This window comes from Strigops habroptila, chromosome 10, assembly GCF_004027225.2.
Source record: "Strigops habroptila isolate Jane chromosome 10, bStrHab1.2.pri, whole genome shotgun sequence".
Lineage (NCBI taxonomy): Eukaryota > Metazoa > Chordata > Aves > Psittaciformes > Psittacidae > Strigops > Strigops habroptila.
The window spans coordinates 1,311,964-1,333,131 of NC_046359.1; the positions used below are offsets into that span (position 1 = coordinate 1,311,964).

Sequence of the window (21,168 nt, forward strand, 5' to 3'; positions counted from 1 at the left end):
AACACTTTATAATAGGGTAGGAACAAAATGTTGGGACTCATTACCCAGAGTTCAATCTCATCTCAATCTAAAGTTAATTCTTTCAAGTAGTACTGCCCCCAATTAATTTAAACCTATGAAGTACTACAGTAATTTCCAATTCAGAACAGCTGCATGTTGAACCTGAGAGCTCTTTAGCAAACTAGAAATGTCAGAGGGCACTCTTCATCTCTTTAGCCAGGCTATAGTTTCAAGGAGCAGCTTTAAGTTTCAGGGTTATTGTAGCAATACAACCTTTAAGATGAAAGCATTTATCAGGCTGATAGTCCTGCTGGCTGAACTCCTGCTGAAGCTGTAAAAATGTCTAATCGTATTATTATCCATAACATTACTCAAGTTATAAATGCCACACTCAAACTACTTATGTCAGATGAATAAAACTCTCTTGACCTTCAGAAAAAAAGGTTGAGCCATAGGGTATGCCTGAAGGATCCAGTGAAGAAATGAAAAGGTGTTTTAGATGCCTAAATTCATATTTTTAGGGTATTTGCAGATCTAGGACGTCTAAGGGAATGTTGCAAAAAGGTAATGAACAAGCTAGAGTGTTTTTTTAACCCCTGAATACAAAAGCTAAATGATAACAATGGTAATTAAAAAAATCCCAAGTACTTATTTGGAAGAGGTTCTTTGGCCCCTTGTTCTGTTCTCTTCTCTCCATTTATACTGTTCCCTATTTCAACTCTTTTTACATGCATTACATTAGGTAACAAAATACCTAAAATCACTCAATACATTCGAAGTGTGAGTCAGTTACACAGCATGAATACAGTATTTCTTTACAAAACATATCAAACATAAGGAACCCTGCATTTCAGTGAAGCTATAGTTGACTAAAGGTCATACAAATGCAGAGCTGTCTCCAGTAGTGTCCTAATGCTGTATACTTTGAAGGGAAAACTGTGATAAACAGCATTGGGATAATTCCCACACAGTTTTTCTAAGCATACCAAGAGCTGAAGGTTGGGTTCAGTTCTGGCACACAAGTGCCTCACTTCTCCATGAAGCCCAACCTTCTGGTGATTCCTAGTTACTCCTAGAATATGCATACTGGACCAGTCCAGCAAACTGAGCTCTACTGGACATGAAATACTCAAGCCTTCTACAGCCCCGAGTCATACAAATAACTGTACGTCACCTGTAAGTGTTGCTATCTCACAACAGTAATTAATTTATGCAGCAGTATTTTAAAGTAAAAAAAAGAAATATATATTTAAAACAGAGTATGACATAAAGGCAAATCCATTGTCCCCATTTTTATAATGCAAATTGACTACTTAGTCTTCCCTTTTGCAGACCAATTCCTGGCTAGTTCTTCTCCCTACACTGCTAATCCAAACACCAGAAGTAAAATATGTATTGTTTAAATTTGCTGGTGTTTCTACACCTGCCAAATCATTCATGCAGAGGATATATCCCCACTATGGCAAAGCACACACGCAGGTATTTCTGTCAGGAAATCCTAAGGGGGGGCCTATTCACGTTGCAATGTGTTGACTTTCAGAACTACGTATACCATTTTGGCTATTTTATTCTAGCCATCACTTTTAATGACACATCCAAAGACTTCTGAGACCAGTGACTCATGATCTCCCTCTGGAAGAATCAACCTACCTAGGTCTTTTCAGCCCAGTTTACAGGTGTTTTGTTATTCCATGTTCAATTTTTGCTTTAACCAGTTTAAATCTGCAGATGTAAACTTCATTTGTGCAGTTCTTGAATGTTCCTAAACCCTTTTCTAAATGTACTGCAGGAAAATAATGCTGTCCTTCTAGGACAGAGATGTGATTATGTCTGCTAAGTTCATATTCAAGATCCTTCACAGTCTTTGGATGTACCAGTCGCACAGAGGGACTTGCTGATTTCAAACTAACCTTTTCCAGGATGACCTTTTAATTTCCTCAGACTCAGTGAGGCGTCTCTTAACAGTGAAGTTGTAGCCCAGGGCAGAAATCTCACCAGCATCTTGTGACCAAGTAAACCATGAATGACCTCACAAAAACTTAGGTCTTTATTTTTTACCATTCTCAGGAGTTGTACTTCCAAAGTTGAAGGACTCCTCTTCCACCTACCCACTTTCCAGTCCTTGCTCTTTCAGCATATCTTTACATTCTTGTATCCTCTCTGTTTGGCATATACATCTGCTGAAACCTTGCTGCCCTTGCACCAGGTAGCACAAATGCTGCCGCTAACAACTTACTCTGCATACCTCTGCATTTGCAGCCACCACGTCTGATGTTCTTTTTCACTGACATTTCCCTTTTCAAAGTTTAGACCTGTCGTACACCTTTTCCTTCAGCCTCCCCCCCATCTCACCCCAAAGGAAAAACTCAACACTGTACCTCAGAAATCACATTCTGCAAAAATGCTAACATGGCCAGCTGCGTTTGCATTGTCAGAAGGTGCTGAGCAGTTCAAGGAAGCTGAATTAGTTCTGTCTGCCCTGATTTAGCTATCTGGACAAACATGAGTATTCACAATAGGAACAGCCTTCACAGTCGTCACCTTAATGCCGTCATACTAATAGAGATAAATCTATTTTGCTCATCCAAAATTAACTGATATAAACTGGTTCATATACAAAATCATGGATCAACCTTCTATTTATGCAGGTAGGCTTAGTAACATAGGAAATTCGTGGAAAATGATTGCCTTTAATATTTTCTTTCATTCGCCTAACAAAAAAATGCCAGTCTTGCAAAGGCTGAGTTACATTTTACAGCCCATTAGTTGTGATACTAGCATTTTGAATTCCTTACTGTTTCTCCATCACAAAGCAGGAGACAGTGCAGCAGTTGTCTCTTAGAATACATTAAAAATTGAAAGTTTGTTTTTTCTCAGTGTGGTATTTCTGGCTTTCTTTCTTTTTAGCTCAAAATGCAAAGAGAAAGAGAGAGAGAACCAGAGAGAGTGAGACAGCTGCTCTCCTGCTGAATACTTCTATTTCCATTAAAAATTCAGCCATTGTAAAATGATTTCTTGAACTGACACAAAAAGAGGCTTCACCACAATTCACACACAAGCTCAGGGGAGAAGCGCTATGTTTTCTTTGACTGCCTTTATGTCCGAAAAGAATGAGTCTTTGTTTCCTTTGGACATGAGGAGTTACCAGCCCTACACATGGATGGTACACCACGAGATCATCCAGTTAACTGTATATATACACATAGCAGTAAAATTCTCATTTGAGGCCATTAACACTTTTGAAAGCAGCATTGGTTTAGTTACCTACTTTCAGGCTTGTTCCCCCTCCCTCTTACAAAGTCCATGAGGCCTAGAAAACTATTACAAAGCCCTCAAATAAGAAAACAAAGTAAATACACTGGAGATCTTGGTGACAAATCGATTTAAGAAATACTGAAATACAAAAACCTGGGGATTCAAACCGCACTGACTTTGTTTCTCTCTAAAATAGTATAACATAGCTGAATGACTGCAAATGAGATACAGCCTTGCATCCCATTTCAGGAGTTAAAAATGCAAGTAGCCCCAAAGCCAGGATCTCAGGCTATATAATTACTATGGACATATAGGGATGGAAGCAATTGTCCAGGTGAAGATAATATTATTTGGAAGCATTCTGGCAAATCACAGAAAGACTGATTATTATATGCCCTTTTAATTATACCTGGACTAATTCTGACTTGTGTATTTCCAGGCACACACTTTTCTATATTCTTTCTTGACTCCTGAGACATTTTTCAAGAAAGAATCCTATAACAGTTGGATCTTTAAGTGAAAAGAGTTGCCCTTCTATGTAACGTTTATTGAATTAACAATATGCCTTAGTTTACTTTAGATGTGGAAAAAAGTTACGTTTTTTTAAAACTTGTGTCAGGTTTCAAATCACATTCAAAGTAGTATGCAAAATGAACAAAAAGCCAGCAGCCGGAACACATTCTACAGAACATCTTCTGTGGCTTTTAACACGGACAGGACTCTGAGCCCGGACCACTGAGCTCCCACAGCAGAAGTACTCTGGAATGCTCTTCAAGCAGCGCCGTTTTCTATTTTCTTACTAAATTTGCCAGGAAAATGCACACTTGTCTATGAAAACACATATTCTTCACATATATCCAATTATATATAGCAACAAAACCAACTGTTTTGTACTGTTAGGTGGGAAAACGTGGTCAGTTCTAACAACAACCACTCAATCAAGCAAAGAAGTCAACTGATACACTTGGCAGTCTTCTGCATTGCTCCCAAGCCAGGTTTTAGTTATTTCCTGAAAGATATGTTGACTGCTGAAGCTAAAATTTCCTTCAGAGTTTCAGAAGTCTGACAGTTTCTTCTGGGGTTTTGTGGTTTGGTTTTTTTCCTAATTGAAAATGGTATTACTTAGCAACAAGGATTGCACTCTCGACCAGTGAAAATGCAACACAAAGCAGCTTGGAAGCAATGTCCTTGCTGTTTTGAATTTCATGATAGAAAATTAAGAAGCCCCTGGGTTAAACTACATGCTAATGGAAGCAGCCTCTCAACTTCTGCGTTCTCCTTCTAGGTCTTGGGTGCTGGCAGAGAGAGGTAACTCAGCTTGGTGAGGAAATATGCAGAATGGGTGAGGTCAAGTGTAACTGAGTCAACAGGGAGATAGGCTGAGTAATAAACTGTTACCAAAAGAGGCACTGAAGAAGAATGACTATCCTCCTAAAAGCAAGGAAGACAGGGAAGGATTAATCCCTTCTCAGCCAATGCAGTCGCCAACCATTCCTCAATGTCTGAACACCAACAAGAAACTGGCTCCTGGACAAAGAGCAGAGAGCTCAAGTGGAATCCACACAGGATGAAATGCTGATGGGAAAGGTTCTGGAGAATAAAGAGATACTGCTCCCACTTTCCATTGGCATACTATCCCTTTTTGTCAAAAAATGTGATATCACTTTCCAGAAATATCACCTCTCATCTCCAATTTACTATGAAACTTGGCCACCTTGTTTTCCCAGAAAAGACCCAGCACAGAAATCCACAAATCTCCTCTGGATTCAGTCACTTTAATCCTCCTTCCCTGTACCAAGGTTTCAGACTATTCTCAGGCTTGAACACATCTGACCCAAGTTCAAGACCCCATTTGGCTCCTGGGCTTCTTACTACACTTCCAAAAAGTCGATGGATCAAGTCCCTGTGATAATAAAGTTTAAATCAGCCACTCTGGCAGCTACATTTCCTTTGAACTGAACAGACCACAAAGCTCTGGATGAACTAAAGGGGTCCTGGGGCCGAAGCATACTCAGCCAAGGGGCTCTGGCAACGGAATAACACAGACTGTTTCTGAAAAATGCTGTAAAGCCTTAACAGTTCTGAGAGTCTTCCCTCTCTAAGAATTACACTGCTACTCACATGCCCTCTCCTGACCAATGCAAAATCTGAACAAAAAAATTAAAGCAATTTTCCTACCTTACATATGACTTCTTATAAAGAGAGCAGCTTCCTGCAAGAGGCTCAATGTTTTACCTGCACTGCCTCAAAAGCAGCATAAGTATGTGCTGCTGCTTTTCGCAGGTGCACTGCAAAACCTCATTCTTACTATCTGCCCCAAAGCATAACACAAAGCTTTTCAGAAACACAGTTTCAAGCAAGTACTCCCTGTCCCAAAGAACTAAAGACTTAAGGCTATATGAACAAATCTTTCTGTATGAGTGCCAGCAAGGCGAGAGGAGAGGCAATTGACTTCTTTCTTCCTGACACTTCGCACATAGAGACTAGTCATGTTGCTGTTTGTGCTCATCTTTACTTTGCTGACACTCCAAAAATGCAGAGCAGCACTGGGTATAAAAATGCTAAGTAGACACATTAACTGATCAGCACAAGACTTCAGCTCTCCTTCCACCTCTGGTTTGTCACTGTGACTGACACCCTTCCTTTCCTGAGCGAGTGGAAGATGTAGTAGAGTGCAGAGCTTAAATCCCAGCTTCTAACTAAAATAAGAATATTGTGACCTTAGTGTCATATCAGATCAAAGTGAAGAGTTACAAGATGCACTGTTGAGGGTGATCTGTATGTCCTAGTACACTGTGCATCCAGGGGGATGCAGAAATGCATTCAGCCATTTGTTTTTCACAGTAACAAACACCAAAATACCCTGCCTACAAGGATAAGCAAAACATTAAAACAGTTGTCTTACTCCTTTCAGAGTCATAAACGGAAAAATTTCTTTGCAAGACCCATCTGAAACAGTGTTGACATGAAACATTGCAAGAGTTACTAGGAAAACATGAGCCATGATGCTGTCAGCCCATAAACATCCCCCATGTTACAGCCCTCATGACTGGAAGAAATGGCACCATCTCGTCAGCTCTCTTAGTCTCTTGCCTCTACAGGCTGGATGAAGAGCACCAAGGGAAAGATTAGGCAAGGCACAGATGAAGCGAGTGGGAAGAAGAAAGCACATTGAAGCATCACCTTGTTGCTTCGCTCCTTTAATTACCGGCTCAATAACTGCGCAGTATCAGCTAGGATTTCTGGCAGGAAAAATCTAGTCTGGAATAAACCCAGAGAGATGCCACACTCCTGAAGCTGCAGGTAAACCCCTGAGGCTCCAAGGAGAATGTCTTTGTTCTCTACTTTCCCCAAAACCTGAGGCAAAGCCTACAAAGTCCTCCTCTGAGTAGGGAAATCTTCAGCGTAGCTGCTCATTGCTAGTGAGAAAAGGAGAGCACAACTAAAAAAAGGCACAGTTCATCATGCTATTTAAGTCTTCTCTTTCCTTCCTCTTGGAAGCCATATTGTCAGCAGGATGATGCATGAAAACCTACTTGAGACAAAAAGGCAAGGAAAGACAATGGTAATAAAACTACGTATATATAGACACCAGGGAAAAAAAAACCCAATAGAGAAATCCATTATTTCAGAAATAGCTGCATAATGGAGCTTTAAAACAACATAATAAAAAGAGATGAGAAACAGAAAGGCTAACTAGCACTTAAAATCCACATTACTTTTTCAGACAAAATCTGTCTGCCAATATTATGTGGCATCATAAAAATCAAGTCATCAAGCAAAAAACAAAACCAAAGTGTTACTGGCTAACAGCACATATAACTGTATAAAACAAGAATAAAAAGTCTACGCAAAAACATTTAAATTTTTGAAGGATATATAAAACCCCATATATTTTGTCTATGAAAGGACAGTCTACCATAGGATAGTAAATATTCACAGAACCCTTAGCACAAGCAAGCAGAAATCATTAATTTTAATAGCAAGTCTGCCACAAAGGTTTGAAATGCATCTAAAAATATGCCAAAATATTAAAGACGGTTAAGCTGGGGTGGGTTTTGTTTATCTGTTTGGTTTATATAACAAGCAGGTTTATCTTGAAAGACAACTGAAGTCTCCTTCCCCTGTCCTCTTTTGCATTTTAATAGCACTGCTCAGTTATGCAGCATGCAATGTTAAAATCCTTACATCCGATTTAACCACTGTCCGCAGCCCTTGTGGCTTGAATAAACTGCCTAGTTACTTAATGACACTTCTTCAATGCTATTAAAAGCCTCTAGCCATTTTTCCCAGTAATCCGAGTAATTCATCCATCAATAAAAGTCTTTCAGTTCTTCCTCAAAGACTGTATCTTACAGCACAGTTCTGAGTGTCCCTAGCCACTGTAAACATAAGTAAAGTCATTTGATAGTCTCTGCACCCAGAACTGATGGGGAGAAAAGATGCATCTTTATACGTTAAGACACAAAAATACAGATATTCCCTGGCATTTTAAAGGCTCCTTTATGTGAACCTGTAAAGATCCTGCACAGGGACACGACATATTCTAATAAAGACCAAAGCCATTGCTTACACTTTCAAATTTAGCAGGCTGTATTTTTTACTTTTTCTTTTATTTCATCCTTCCTTCCATTCATAGTAATTAAGGTAATATTTGCCTTCCCTATATTGCCCCAGTTGCCTCTTTGTAGCTCCCTTTCATCGTTCTGTCAACTCATTAGAAGGCTGTCTTCAAGATTTTTTTTCCACACGGCTAGATGTCTGAGCATAATTAAACTTGATCAGTGTGACTACCACAACAGCAAGGACTGCCTGAATCATGCCTGATTAAAACCGTAACAGTAGAGTGAATGGAAGCACAAAGTCCTCGTTCCAGAGCTGCAGGTGATAAGAAGACGTAGATGAGAAGATGACATCATGGCCCAAACAGATGCAACATTTCCAAATGTTGGTAAGTTCCTTATTTTTAAGCCATGTTCTGGAAGCTAGGTGAGGCTACTATCCCTGTTTTCAGCTTAGGAATTGTTCAGAACAACTATTTCCCTGAAAAGGTGGTACAACTGCAAATCATAGTCCACAGATGAAAATCAGGGGATCCAAAAGCAGATCTATATAACCCTAATGGATTTGCTAGTTAAAATTCCTGCCAGGGACTAAAGTCACACCAAAGGCAAGGAGCCTGAAAGGCGAGCTCATGAAGCACCCACCCGGTGCCACCAGTAACCATTTCACAGCGCTTCTTGTTAGTTAGCTCCTACCTCCTGGTGAGAATTGTGCCGTAGCTCTTGCAGCAGCCACTTGGCCCAGCCTAGCACTGATTCTACCAGGCACACGAAAGGCACCAGATGCTGTACCAGCACACAGATCCCATCAAACTACACTGCTGAACCCAGAAAGTAGTATGCATCCCCTTCTTCATGGAAAAACCCTTTCTGGGTCCTGGGCTCCACCCTGAAGTGCTGCGGGCAGGGTGCTGCAGGCAGGATGCTGCAGGCAGGGTGCTGCAGGCAGGGTGAAGGAGCCGAAGCCTGCCCCTGCCTCCTGCCTGTCAGGGAAAAGGCTGCTGAAGCGTCTGTGGTTGCCACGGGAGCAGGGACGGCAAGGGCTGGGAGCAGGAGTGAGGAACAGCACAGAAACTGCCTTCCTGCACAGCTACCGCAAACCGCAAACCAGCAAAGAAACAGGCAAACACACACCACAGAGACCTCCCACACCCTGCGTTTTGAGACAGCGCTTCTCATCTGTACAGGTCTCACGGTTTTCTTCCAGTGGCTTGTGAGACCCTGCAGTACACACGGTATCTGTTCCTAACACGGTGCTGCTTTTCCCTTCCACCACGAGCAGAATTTTGTAGGATGAGACACAGAGGAGGCTGAAACTAGGGCCTGTATTTGCACATTCCTAGTACTAAAGCATGTAGTGTTGCGATGGGACCACATACAAGAGTTAACGTTGTACCCAGCGGGATGCATATCAAATTAGGTAACTGCTTGCATGCCTATTTTCAAAGCAAACAGAAGGAAGTGCGTGGGCAAAGTTCACATGTACCTGTAGTCTGTCATGTCCTGGCCAAGGAGAATCCTGGCCAGTCCCTGAATTTCCACAAATAAAAGCTTATAACAGACAAGAGAAGGGGGGAATATAGATATGGGCTCTTACAGCTGTCAGAAAAGCCTAGTAATTTACACTAGCTAAGATACAGGGAACAAATACAGATTAATAGCAACTCTTGGGATATCCAGGAATTAAATTCTTTCTTTTTTATCAAAGCTTCCCTCTACTGGAGAGTGATTTCCTTCTGATTCTCTTCTCACACACAGACACAGCAAGAGAAACACCACCAGTGAAGCTCAGGGAGTTACACTATATTCCTATAAACAAGAGGATAATCAGGCCCCTCTACAGTTCTCACCCAGTTTTGTGACACTGTGCCCTTCTCCACTGTGAACGGAGATAAGCCTCTTTAATAGGTAAAATCTGGGAGAAGAAGAGGATGGCCCAAGGGTGGAAGTTGATGGAAAAATGTCACTGTGAGCTGAGCAAGCCCACAGGAGGGGAGATGAAGCACTGGAAAGATATTTTATATGACTTGTGGGCTTAGGAAAAATCCTCAATTACTTATTGACATTGCTTGTATAATTATAAATAAACCCTTCGGCAAGTCAAACCTTACGTTTTTCTCACTTGGGAAGTCATTCAGTCTACTTGGTATGTACACTCTCTCTTTGCAAACAAGCATGGTATGACACCACAGAACTGTCGCAAGACAAGGTACAGCATTCCCTGATATTTCAGCTTTACATTTCGTTTCAAATATACTTCTCATCCCTACATGATCCTAGGTGAGCCTGCTCACCGGAAAAATACTTCACATGACCCTGAGGAAGCAGGCTCTACTATAGCCTCTTGTAGCCCTAAAAAAACCCCATTTCAAAACAGAGGAAGGAAGGACCCAGTCCTGCAGAGTCTTCCCGTTGTATGTATTTGCTTATTACCCTTATAACCAAGAGGCCATTGGTTTAACAGGGCTCTTTGCCTTGGCCAGACATGTGCTCTGGTTATAGCGTACAGGACCAGGAAACACCTAAATGAGGAAGCTACAGACACACAGTTAAGTGAGAAAATTAACTTCTAGTCCTCTACAATAAACACGCAGAACCACAGTCACAAGGCCTATGTCTTGAATTGGCTAAAGAAGCCCATAGCTCAAAGTCCAGATTCGAGAACTGGTTCTGACCACAGTAAAAATTTGCCAATGACCTTCACGAGCAGATCATCTGATGACATATGATGCTGAGAAAGCAAGCACTGCAGTCAACCAGATTGCATCAACTGTCCTATGACTCACGATCAGTTTGTCCCCAACAGATAAGGAGAACTTAAGAGATCCTGAAAGCAACAGAGCTACAATAAGAATGATACCACTCTCTTCCTAAAAGAAATGCAGAACAGCTGTATTTTATTAGTAAAATCAGCCAGTAACTTCATCAGGGCAAAGCGTGTACCAAATCAGTTAAAAGATACAACTATATGCTCAGTTTCAGCAGGACTGTGCTGCACCCTGGCCGTCTCTCTAGCTCTCATCCCATCTCCAGGCTCTTAGAAGACCTTGGGAAGCATTAACTATGGAGATTCAACCACAGGTGACATCAGCCACTACCTCGGGTGCTTTACTTTAAAGCCTCGGTCAATGCACAACAAGGACACAAACCCAGAGGCCACACACGTTCGTCAAACAAGATGATGGTGGCAATACTGTAGCTCCAACCATTTCTTGCCTCCAACAGAAAGACGGGGGTAGGAAATTACCCTCCCCTTGCAGAGATGCCACAGAGCTGTGGTGAGGAGTGTCAGAGGTGATAGCCTACTGGTGTGGAAGAGACAGGTAGGATTAAAAACGGAAGATGAGACTGGAAGAGGTGGATGGATGCAGCAGAGGGCTGAGGGGGAAATTTAAGAGAACTGAAGAGTGAGGTGAACAGACAGAATACCTTGAGCAAATTTTTGTCAGGACGATAGAAAACTGATACTGAACAATACATTCCCCTTGGAAATTTAACTTTCCAAGTTAATGGTGTTAAAGGTCATGGGACATTTTCCAGGAATCCTTTCACTAGCAATTTTCATGGTGCCAGAAAGGGGTGACAAAAAGAATAGTACCAAAATATAAATTTAAATGTTGACATTTATCTTTCACTTGCTGTACTGACAAGTAGCTTATATTAGGCAATAGGGAAGATGCTGAAGCTATTCTAGACTAGAATAATATTCTGTTCTCATTTGCACAGACACAAATCATGAGAGAAATTAGATTAGGAGATAAGTTAGCAAGGCTATCCATTTCTGTATGTGCTTATTTGTGTGTAATATATGCAATGTCCTTCCCCCCGCCCGTTTGCTGGTTTTAGCTTGAACTGAGCACAGTCGCTCACCTAGTACTTCAGTGAATCATATTTCCTTGTGCCTCCAGAGGCAAATACATCTAGATATATTTTAGAAGATCACTTCTTTCCACCAACTCTGGAGAACAGTACCAAGATCCATCATCACTTAACATGCAAATCCCACAGTTAGGAGATGGTGCAGAGCAACATGAAGCTTGTGGTCTCTATTTTAGTGAGTTTGTCAGCAGTAAATTCTGTAACTCTGGAATTGGCCATTATGTTTGTATGTGCTTATCTGGGCACTAACAAGTGTTCCCTGGAATAATCACTTATGAAGCATCCAGATTAGAAAGTACAAACATATTGCTTAAGTTGAATTAAAGGCAGTCAGTCATCCCAAATTACATACTCAAGTGAAGATATTTCCAAATACTGCAGGAAACAACTGAGTATCACACAAATGGGGTAGCCTCATATTTAAAACATAGGACTGAGAGCTATTAGATTTTCCTCCTGTTTCTGCTTCTTGTCTTTTCTTCTTGATCTTGAGTAAATTATTTACTTACATTTCCCCAGATTCAAAAAGAGGCAGTTAGACTCCCTGGCTTTAAAGAGTAGCAATAATTAATTCACTATTCTTTTTGGAGCACTCTAAAATTATAAGATGCTGCTGCAAAATTTATATTATTAGTGCTATTATATTCCACTAGCGATTCCCAAAATAACTCTATCTTGGATGGATTTATAGTATCGTAAATTAAAGCCAGTGGTACCTTGGATCTTGAACCAGCACCTTTTCATGGCAGTGTAAAAGGAAGGAAGGAAAATAATCCAGTCGTGATCATAACACAGTCTCTCTTTGCACTATTCTACTGCTATAATTTCTTTCAGTACTATATTATACACACATTAACCATATTGGCAGCAAGCACTTGGAAGGAAACACCATTCCAGTAAGTTCAACAGTGAATGGCAAAGGGCACACAAAACTGATGGGCTCGCTAAAGCCCCACTATAAATGGTGATGTGACTAGTATCATATGTTTCTTTAGAAAAACAGTAAGGACTTTTTTAACTGGATTTTTCAAACCTCAGCAAGTTTTAGACTCAGCAGTTGGAAAAATGGCCTTCTTTTGAATTATGTTGTTTGCATAAGGCTGAGAGGTGTCTTTGACACTCAATCAATTGGATCCATTTGCTCATGTGGAGGCAAAACATAACCATATCTGTCAGTGGTGCTGCTTTTGTTGCAAATGCAGACTGGACAGGCGTATACAGAAATGACCAGGCAGGTGTTTACTAGTCCAGGCTGTATCTCTGCTCAAATGCAGTTTCAAGTTAGGGGTAGAAATACAGATTCCTGCCTCAAACAACTAACTTTGAATAAGACTGCACGTGAATCGGGGTGAAAAGTGATGATAGATAACTTGGTACATTATCATATTTGCCTAATGAGAATGACAGGATTAATTAAATTTCTGTTATCTGTAGGAGCACCAGTTCTGAGGGAAACTGTTCTTACAAAGGGACCACTTAACAACTTTTTAAGGGATGTGTTCTATAGCATATAAATGCAACACAATTAGTACCTCTAAAAGCGCCATTACCTGTTGGTCATCTGGAGTCCATATGCCACAGGTGATCTGACTCTCCAAGTTTATTTCTGAAGACCAGTGTCTTTGTCCGCTGACTGAACCAACCAGCACAAATCCATCTCTATAGGAGATAAGTGCTTGAGTCCCATCATGGCTCCATGTAAAGTCGCTTACCTTAATGTATCAAAGACAAGAAAATAGATATATGGGCCGTATAGGAATTTTCTGTAGTTTTAATAAAAGGTAGCACTGCACAGACCTTGACAGGGCAACTATTAGCCCAGGTGCAGCTCTGATGTCTTGGCTATTGGATAAAGCAACTGTCCCTGCAAAGTGTCTCTGCGACAATTCTTGCATATTCCTTTCAAAAAATAATTGTCATTTTCTCCTGTGCTGTTTGAAATGTATAAAGCACCATTTCCTCTTTATTTTGCCTCTCAGGACTTGATAAGGACAGATCTCTTGACTGCAGAGAAAACACGCATACCAACCTGTGCCCCACGATCGTTCACAAGCTCCACCGACCATCTGCCTTCGTATTGTATCCAAACAAATATCCCTCCATCTGCATCGCAGGTTGCTAATTTCTGGAACGGTTCATTCCATCTCACCAGCACGACCTTAAAAGATTACAAACAAAACCAGCATTACCAAAACTGCGTGTTGTGCTAACAACTACTTAACAAGAACCAGTTAAACAATACTGCAGAATAGACATTGCCACATTTAAATCCTAAAGATGTACAAAACAGCAATTTTCAGCACAGCATTAGGTGGCTCTCAAGAACAGCTGGAATCATTTTGTCATGGCTGTCAGGAAATGCACCATCTCCCACCATCAGGCCTCTTTTGAAGGCATTGCATGCTTTCAGTAAAATCACACTGTACACTGGAATGCAGGACTTCATTACAGAAGCAGCAAACAGGAGGCCCTGTACAGACCATCCAACACTCCTTCAAATTATTTCCCCCACCATAATCCCAGAGACCATCAGACTTTATGCCAAATCATCACCTCTTGCTGTCTTCAAATGAAGATACATGCACTGGTATCAGGTTGAACTTGAATACTCATATCAACAGTGACATGCAAACAAAAATTAAGATTCCCAAATTATTAAAAAATAGAAATTTCATAGCAAGGTTGCTTTGCTACTGAGTGCAGAAGGCAGACAAAGCAGTTTTAGTCTCCTCTCTCCGCATTAGAGCTATCTGGGCTCTTCTGGAGAAACTAATCAAGTCTAAACCTACCAAATTGCTCTCTCATTTTTAATTAACATCAATTTAACAAATACAGTATCTCTTGAGACTTCAATATAAAACTGAAAAAAGCATGTCATCCTAGTGCCCGCAGCAGAAATCAGCAGTAAAACCATTCATCTTTCGTTAGTAGCTTTATCTTAAAAACTTTTTTTCCAAATAAGTTGATTTCAAAAACATGCAGATATATATGGGATGCTTACACTCATACACAAGGAGATTCCCCCTAGCTGTTCTCATAGAATAACAGATTGGTTTGTGTTGGAAAGGACCTTAAGATCATCTAGTTCCAACCCTCCTGCCATGGGCAAGGATGCCTCACACTAGACCATGTCGCCCAAGGCTCTGTCCAACCTGGCCGTGAGACACAGCATATACCAACAGAGAAAACACATATCAGTCAATCAGTAGTGTGTTTTACTAATTACTTAATGGGCATCCAGCTCTAATAATGCTTTTACATAGATCTAAATAGATAATTAATCATCTAAAAGAGACAGAAAGAGAAGATTTTCTTGAAATATATTTTGCTGCTCACAAAGATGGGCTAACCCTCCTAAAGACACCGGTCCTAAAATGAGCTCTGAGTAGACAGACCCTTCATGCTTCACAATGCAATCAGCAGTCATTTTCAGAATTAGGATATAAGTATGCATACATGAAACCTAAACTTCACAGCTGAAGAATATGATCTTACACTTACTTAGCAAGTGCTACACTTATTCACGGAGAGCCAAGGATCAGAACTTCAGAACATTTAGATGAGTGGAGCTTGCCATCCTGAATCATCAACCTCTGAATGATTAAACAACCACAAGCAAACTGTTTCTTCATGCATGCACAAAGATTAAGGGGAGAAGTGAGTATGACAAACCACCTCTCTGTTATTAAATAGCTAAGAAGAATCTCATTTGAGGTTCTGCAAAAAACCACCTGCTTCTACTTGATTATAGCCTTGCAGCTGCACTCCAAGTCACTAGTCCTGCCTCCAGTCAGGTAGATAATATCATGCCACTAGATGGATTATCTCTCATACTCCTTTTTTAAGGAAAAAAAAAAATAAATTGGAAGAGCAGTAAATAAAATACTCCATCATAGCAACACAAGCAGCTGTACTTTGGCAGAGAATTTGCTCTGTCCCTTCTGCCTAAACAAGAATAGCACAGATTTGTCAAAATTTTGTTTTCTTTTTGATGTAACTCCCATGCACAGAGCCATCATTTCATCCACCCTGAGGCAAAATGCAACAACATAACTGTACTTGCCAGTAATGCCTAACAATATTACAAAAGAAGTGAAGAAAACCCCAAGGATAACACTGAAATATCTTCATCTTCAAAGGCTGGGAGCCACTAAGACTTACGGTGACTATTAAGGAGTAGAAGGTACTTAATCACCACTTAAAAACAGACCTTTAATGCTTAGACACTGCTCATGTTGGACATTTCATAGATCACACAGACCGAACTGCTAGAGAAAATTTAGGAACAAAAGATAAAACTAATTTTTCAAGTAACATGTTTGGGTTTTTTTACTAACACCATCAAAGGTGCTACTACCTATTAGAAAATTGCCCTACTTCGTCTGGCAAAGACTTGAGACAGCATATGATTTTATAGATTAGCCATACCAGTTCACTTTATGATACAAATTATGGGCAAAGTGACAACAATTACCTTGATGTAGTTTGTCTCTTTTCTATTTTAAATAGGAATCTTGTTAAAACTTGAAGATAACTTTTGATTCAAATTCTGTACAACCTGTTTTTTCTTCAGATTAGACGAAAAATCCAAGGGTACATTTGAATGTAAACAAGATTAACTAAAGCCTCCCTCCCTCCATCCCAATTAGATACAAATTAGTAACTTTCAAAATAAAAATCACAGATTAAAATGAAACAATGATTTTAGATGCCTTCTGATAACAGCCTCATAAGGAAGCAAATTTGTAATTTGAAAATTCAACTTCTTTAAACACAGAGCAAATGTTATCATTTTATGAGGTCATTTTAAAGATGCTTCCAGCATTTACATTTAACATCTGACTACAGATGCTGAGTCCACAGCTACTTTGAGTATTTCCAATTTCATTTTAGACAGTTAACATACCAGAGCAGAGAGAAAAAAAAGGAAGAAGGATTGCCCTAAGTATTAAGATGACTTTTGGCTTTTATGTTGGCTAAAATGTAAAGCATATGAAAACATGCCCCATTGATAGCACACTTAAATAATGCATAAGCTTGAATTACCCCTCTGCAAAGAGGAATTTTATTGCTAACCCATAAACGCAAAGATATCATTACTTTCACTAACAGTTTCGACTCACAGGGGACCCATCTTTACTTCTGCCTTTATGGTTCTCTGCTTTCTACTTAGCATCTTCACACAAGTGCTGAAGGACTAAACTGTTTTGTACTGAAAGAGCAAAAAATGCTGATGTGCCAGAGAAAGTTGTCTGTGGCCCATTTGCGGTCCACACAGCCTTTGTATATTGCTTGATTATTTTGGTTCGTTTATTGTTTGTTTGTGGTTTTGTAAAAATACTATAAAAATCACAAATTGCGTTTGTATCCCAGACATTAATCAGCTTCTAAACTGCTATCTCATACAGGAAATAATGGCCCATCAATAAAACTTCAAGGAACTCCTGGCATAATATATTAAGTACAACGTAAACAACAATGTATTGCTCACAAACAGGATGCTTTCCATGAAGTTCAGTGAGCTTTTACATCAGGGTCCTTGAGCTCCTTTTTAAATTTTTTTATTTTCCTTTCAATTAAAAATGTTGTGCAATTATTACAGCTTATGAACCTCAGTTCATAATTACAGTTTTTGAACCACAGTTACTTCCCTGTACTACTTATCTTCACATATGCTCCATTTGGAAGAGGCCTAGTCTTGTGGCAAGGAAATATCTGTACACAACAGACACTAACTTATTTTTTGTTATGCTTAAAAATTTCCATTTCCATTCACTATTGCTTTTTGGTCCATTAGTGCAAATAACAAAACAAAGTCCAATCAGACTCTGGCCTGGACGATCATCAGGTTTCTTTGAAAGACACTGCCACAGAAAGACCACCATGCAGCTAGCGATGATATTATTTATTAAAACCTTAGACAAGAAATTTTGAGTAACTGCAATTTTTGCAGTAGCAAATATGTGAATTATGGTAAATGTGACTTCTTCCTAACAGAAAACAGGTTTGGTAATTTCAGAGAATCATAGACTCAAGCAGGCTGGAAAAGACCTTTAAGATTATCAAGTCCAACCATTACTCCAGGACTGCCAAGACCACCATTCAACCATACCCCTGAGGGCCTCATCTATACCGTTTTTGAACACTTCCAGGGACGGTGATTCCACCACTGCCCTGGGCAAGCCTGTTCCAACGCCTGAGCACCCTCTCTGTGAAGAATTTTTCCTAATATCCAGTCTAAACCTCCCCTGGCACAGCCTGAGGCCATTACCTCTTGTCTTATCACTTGTTACTTGAGAGAAGAGACCAGCCCCCACCTAACTACAACCTCCTCTCAGGTAGTTGTAGAGAGTGTTAAGGTCCCCCCACCCCCCCACCCCCCCCCCCCCCCCCCCCCGAGCCTTCCCTCCCCCAGGCTAAACAACCCCAGTTCCCTCATCTGCTCCTCTCAGGACTTGTTCTCCAGACCCTTCACCAGCTTTGTTGCCTTTCTCCAGTCCCGCTCTAGCACCTCAATGTTCTTCTTGTAGTAAGGGGCCCAGAACTGAACACAACATTCAAGGTGCAGCCTCACCAGTCATTACTGAAATCTTACCTCTGCAGTTCCTAAAACATATGTTATATAATTGCTATAGAGACAAGGGACAAACATCTAGGAAAACTAAATGTGTAAATAACTAGGGCAACTAGTTCCTGGAGTTCCATACCAGATTTAGATAGGTTTATTATGAAACACTGTACTGAGTCACAGTGAGTCTTTTTTTTTTAATCTTTGATCCTCCATCCATTTTACTGGGGAGCACGCATATGCTCTGAAGACACAGGTCTTCTCCAGCATTCCTTTTCACATATGCTATGGAGATGTGCTTGCAGGCAGATTTTTGCAGCAATATAGAGGATACTTGATGGCAACTACTTGATTACAGCACGATTTGCTACACCTGGAGAGCCATGTTCCCTTGTCCGGCATGAGCATTTCTGAAACTACAAGTGAACTAGCCATTTTTGCAGGGTGTGCAGGATGTGATGCACTGTAACCCCATTGAGCATATACAATACTGAACATCCTACAGGATTGCTGGCCTTTTTTTCCTCCCTAAAAAAAAAAAAATCATACTACATTTCTAATGCTATGGAAAGTGCTGATATGAATCCACTGTCCCAGCAGTGATGGCAAAAGACCTAATTGTTCCTAGGACAGAAACAGAGTAACTAGTACAGGAGATTAGGCTATAGCCTACAGTAGCAGAGTACAGGACAGGCTATCTAAAGGCTTCTTCCAGTCCTGTGCTTTTTTGGGAAAGTACTTATGTTTTTAATGGAACATATAAGAGTTGGAACAAAGCATCACAAAAGGGAACTAGACAATCTACCTTGGATCCCTGAACATCACCTATCTGCTGTACCAAGCAATCCTGTTATGCAATCCCCTAATAAGTAGATTGACCTTCACTCATGGTTTCAAGTATAGAGAAATATGTGTGTACAGTACATGCAACACACTCGCACACATTTTGGTTTATTAATGGCAACAAAGATGAAGAGATGTGTAAGTATACCAGAGAAAAAAAGATGAGTGTATAATGAGGGACAGAAATGAAACATAAAAGTAAAGGGACCAGAGAAACCACTAACCACCTTAACTTGCTATGACAGTTCAGTGTCTCTCTCTATCATTATAGAGATATACAGACATAATGTGTACACACATTACATACGTATAACACAGGCGTGTGCATGAATATACATCGCTATTAAATCTGTGAGGAAACTCTGCCAACTTTGTGCATTTGTTGACTGAAGTTACTTAACTAAAGTGATTTCTAGAACTAAAATGTAATTTGAAAGCAACAACAGGTGCCCAGAAGAAGTAGGGTGGCAGTTAAGCTGTTGCTTCTCACTATACTTTCCCTATAACCAGTGCTTGGTTCTAAATGGTTCTGATTATGTTTAGTTCAATGAAACATAAAGTTTGACTATTTTTAAAATATGAATGTTTTTGAAATAAAGGCTAATCAAATTTGTTGTCTCTCCTAACTTCCTATGCTGCAAACAGATTGTTTGCAATTGTTCTTACTTTCAACTTCACTTGTGACCCTCACTTCTTACATGACAATAATGTGAGGATAATTGTCTCCATTCAAACTAATGTAATCCCGCAGACAAAGAGCATCACGTTAAGTATTTTTCCTACTAATAACACTAGACAAAAAAATCAGCAGACATGGCAGACAGCTAGTTTGCACACCCATCTTCCTATCCTACTTGTCTTACATTGCATTCTGCAATGATGTACTTGCTGTCTCTCCCACAGGTGCAGAGCTTTGACTCTTTGTTTCCAGTGACATTACACACGGGTTTACTTATGGAGCTGTCAGTTTCCAAGGTACGATACCCATCAAGGAATCATTATCAAGAAGAAACTACTACTATTAATAACAAACATTGTGCTGCAGCTAAAGAACAGCAAATTTATGATAGTCAGTGTCTACATTTCTTGAGGAAAAACTGCCCACTCACAACAGGGGCTGCATGTTACAGAGTTGGTAAATGAATGGTGAATGAGTTCTGGGAGACAGAAAACGCTGTGCAAATCCTTCATGTTTCTTTTGTCTAAATAATAAGAAAATAAACTCTTTTAATAGAAGGACTGGAGTAGCTTCCAGACATCTCAGGGATGGATGTCCTTTAAAAACCCTTACCCCTGGCACAAGAGAAGCTGCGGTCACTGGTGATGTGTGCCAACGGCACCACAGCTGCTCACAGCTCCTGGGGGGGGTCTGCTGCTGCCGCGGGCAGCCCTTTCCACTGCCACTTGTACGTTAGAGGTCTGCTGCTTTATCCCATGATCCTACTTTTTCCTTGAAAAACGTGTATTACTCTGCCAGCAGCTGTCATCTTGCTTTTTCTGCTTTTTGGAAAGAAGCTTCAATTTCTATAAATTCTATAAATGCTATTTAAACGAATATAACAGCATCCTTGTGAGAGAGAAAATAAAAGCTACTAACTGCAGGGTTTTAAAGATACAAAAAGACCATGCAAAGACCAAATTTGAATAGGCGCCCCCCCCCCCCCTTTTTTTTTAAACTGGAAATCTGGTTTAATGGTAAAACATTATCAATAAGCTAAGCATGACATCTGTGTATCTGTGTCATCTGGGGACTTAACCTTGCACTAACTGAAATCAGAGGTAAGGCTGGACCAGCAATAAAGTGCTGACCTTAACAGATCTGAAAGGTCCAGGTCCAACTCTGTACCTTCTTCTGACAGACTTCTCTGTGACCTTCATGTGAAAACTTACCCCAAAGCAATTACATCCCTAATTCAAACACCTCGGGTAAGGGTCTAAAGTTAAGTACAATGTAGGAATACATTAGAAGAATACATCTGTGCCATTTAGTTCAATATGCTTGCTCTACTTTTTTTCCCCTTTCTCACTGGCATTTGTTTTCATAATGCCAAGAGCACGCAT

General features: G+C 40.2%; 1 protein-coding gene across 1 annotated transcript in view; it reads right to left on the reverse strand.

Moving 5' to 3' along the window:
- The window catches only part of TULP4 (TUB like protein 4), a 138,010-nt gene that overhangs the window by 42,698 nt on the left and 74,144 nt on the right, over window positions 1–21,168 (reverse strand). Inside the window, 2 exon segments of the mRNA XM_030498860.1 lie at window positions 13,247–13,408; window positions 13,726–13,854. Of these exon segments, the coding sequence (XP_030354720.1) occupies window positions 13,247–13,408; window positions 13,726–13,854 (291 nt within the window).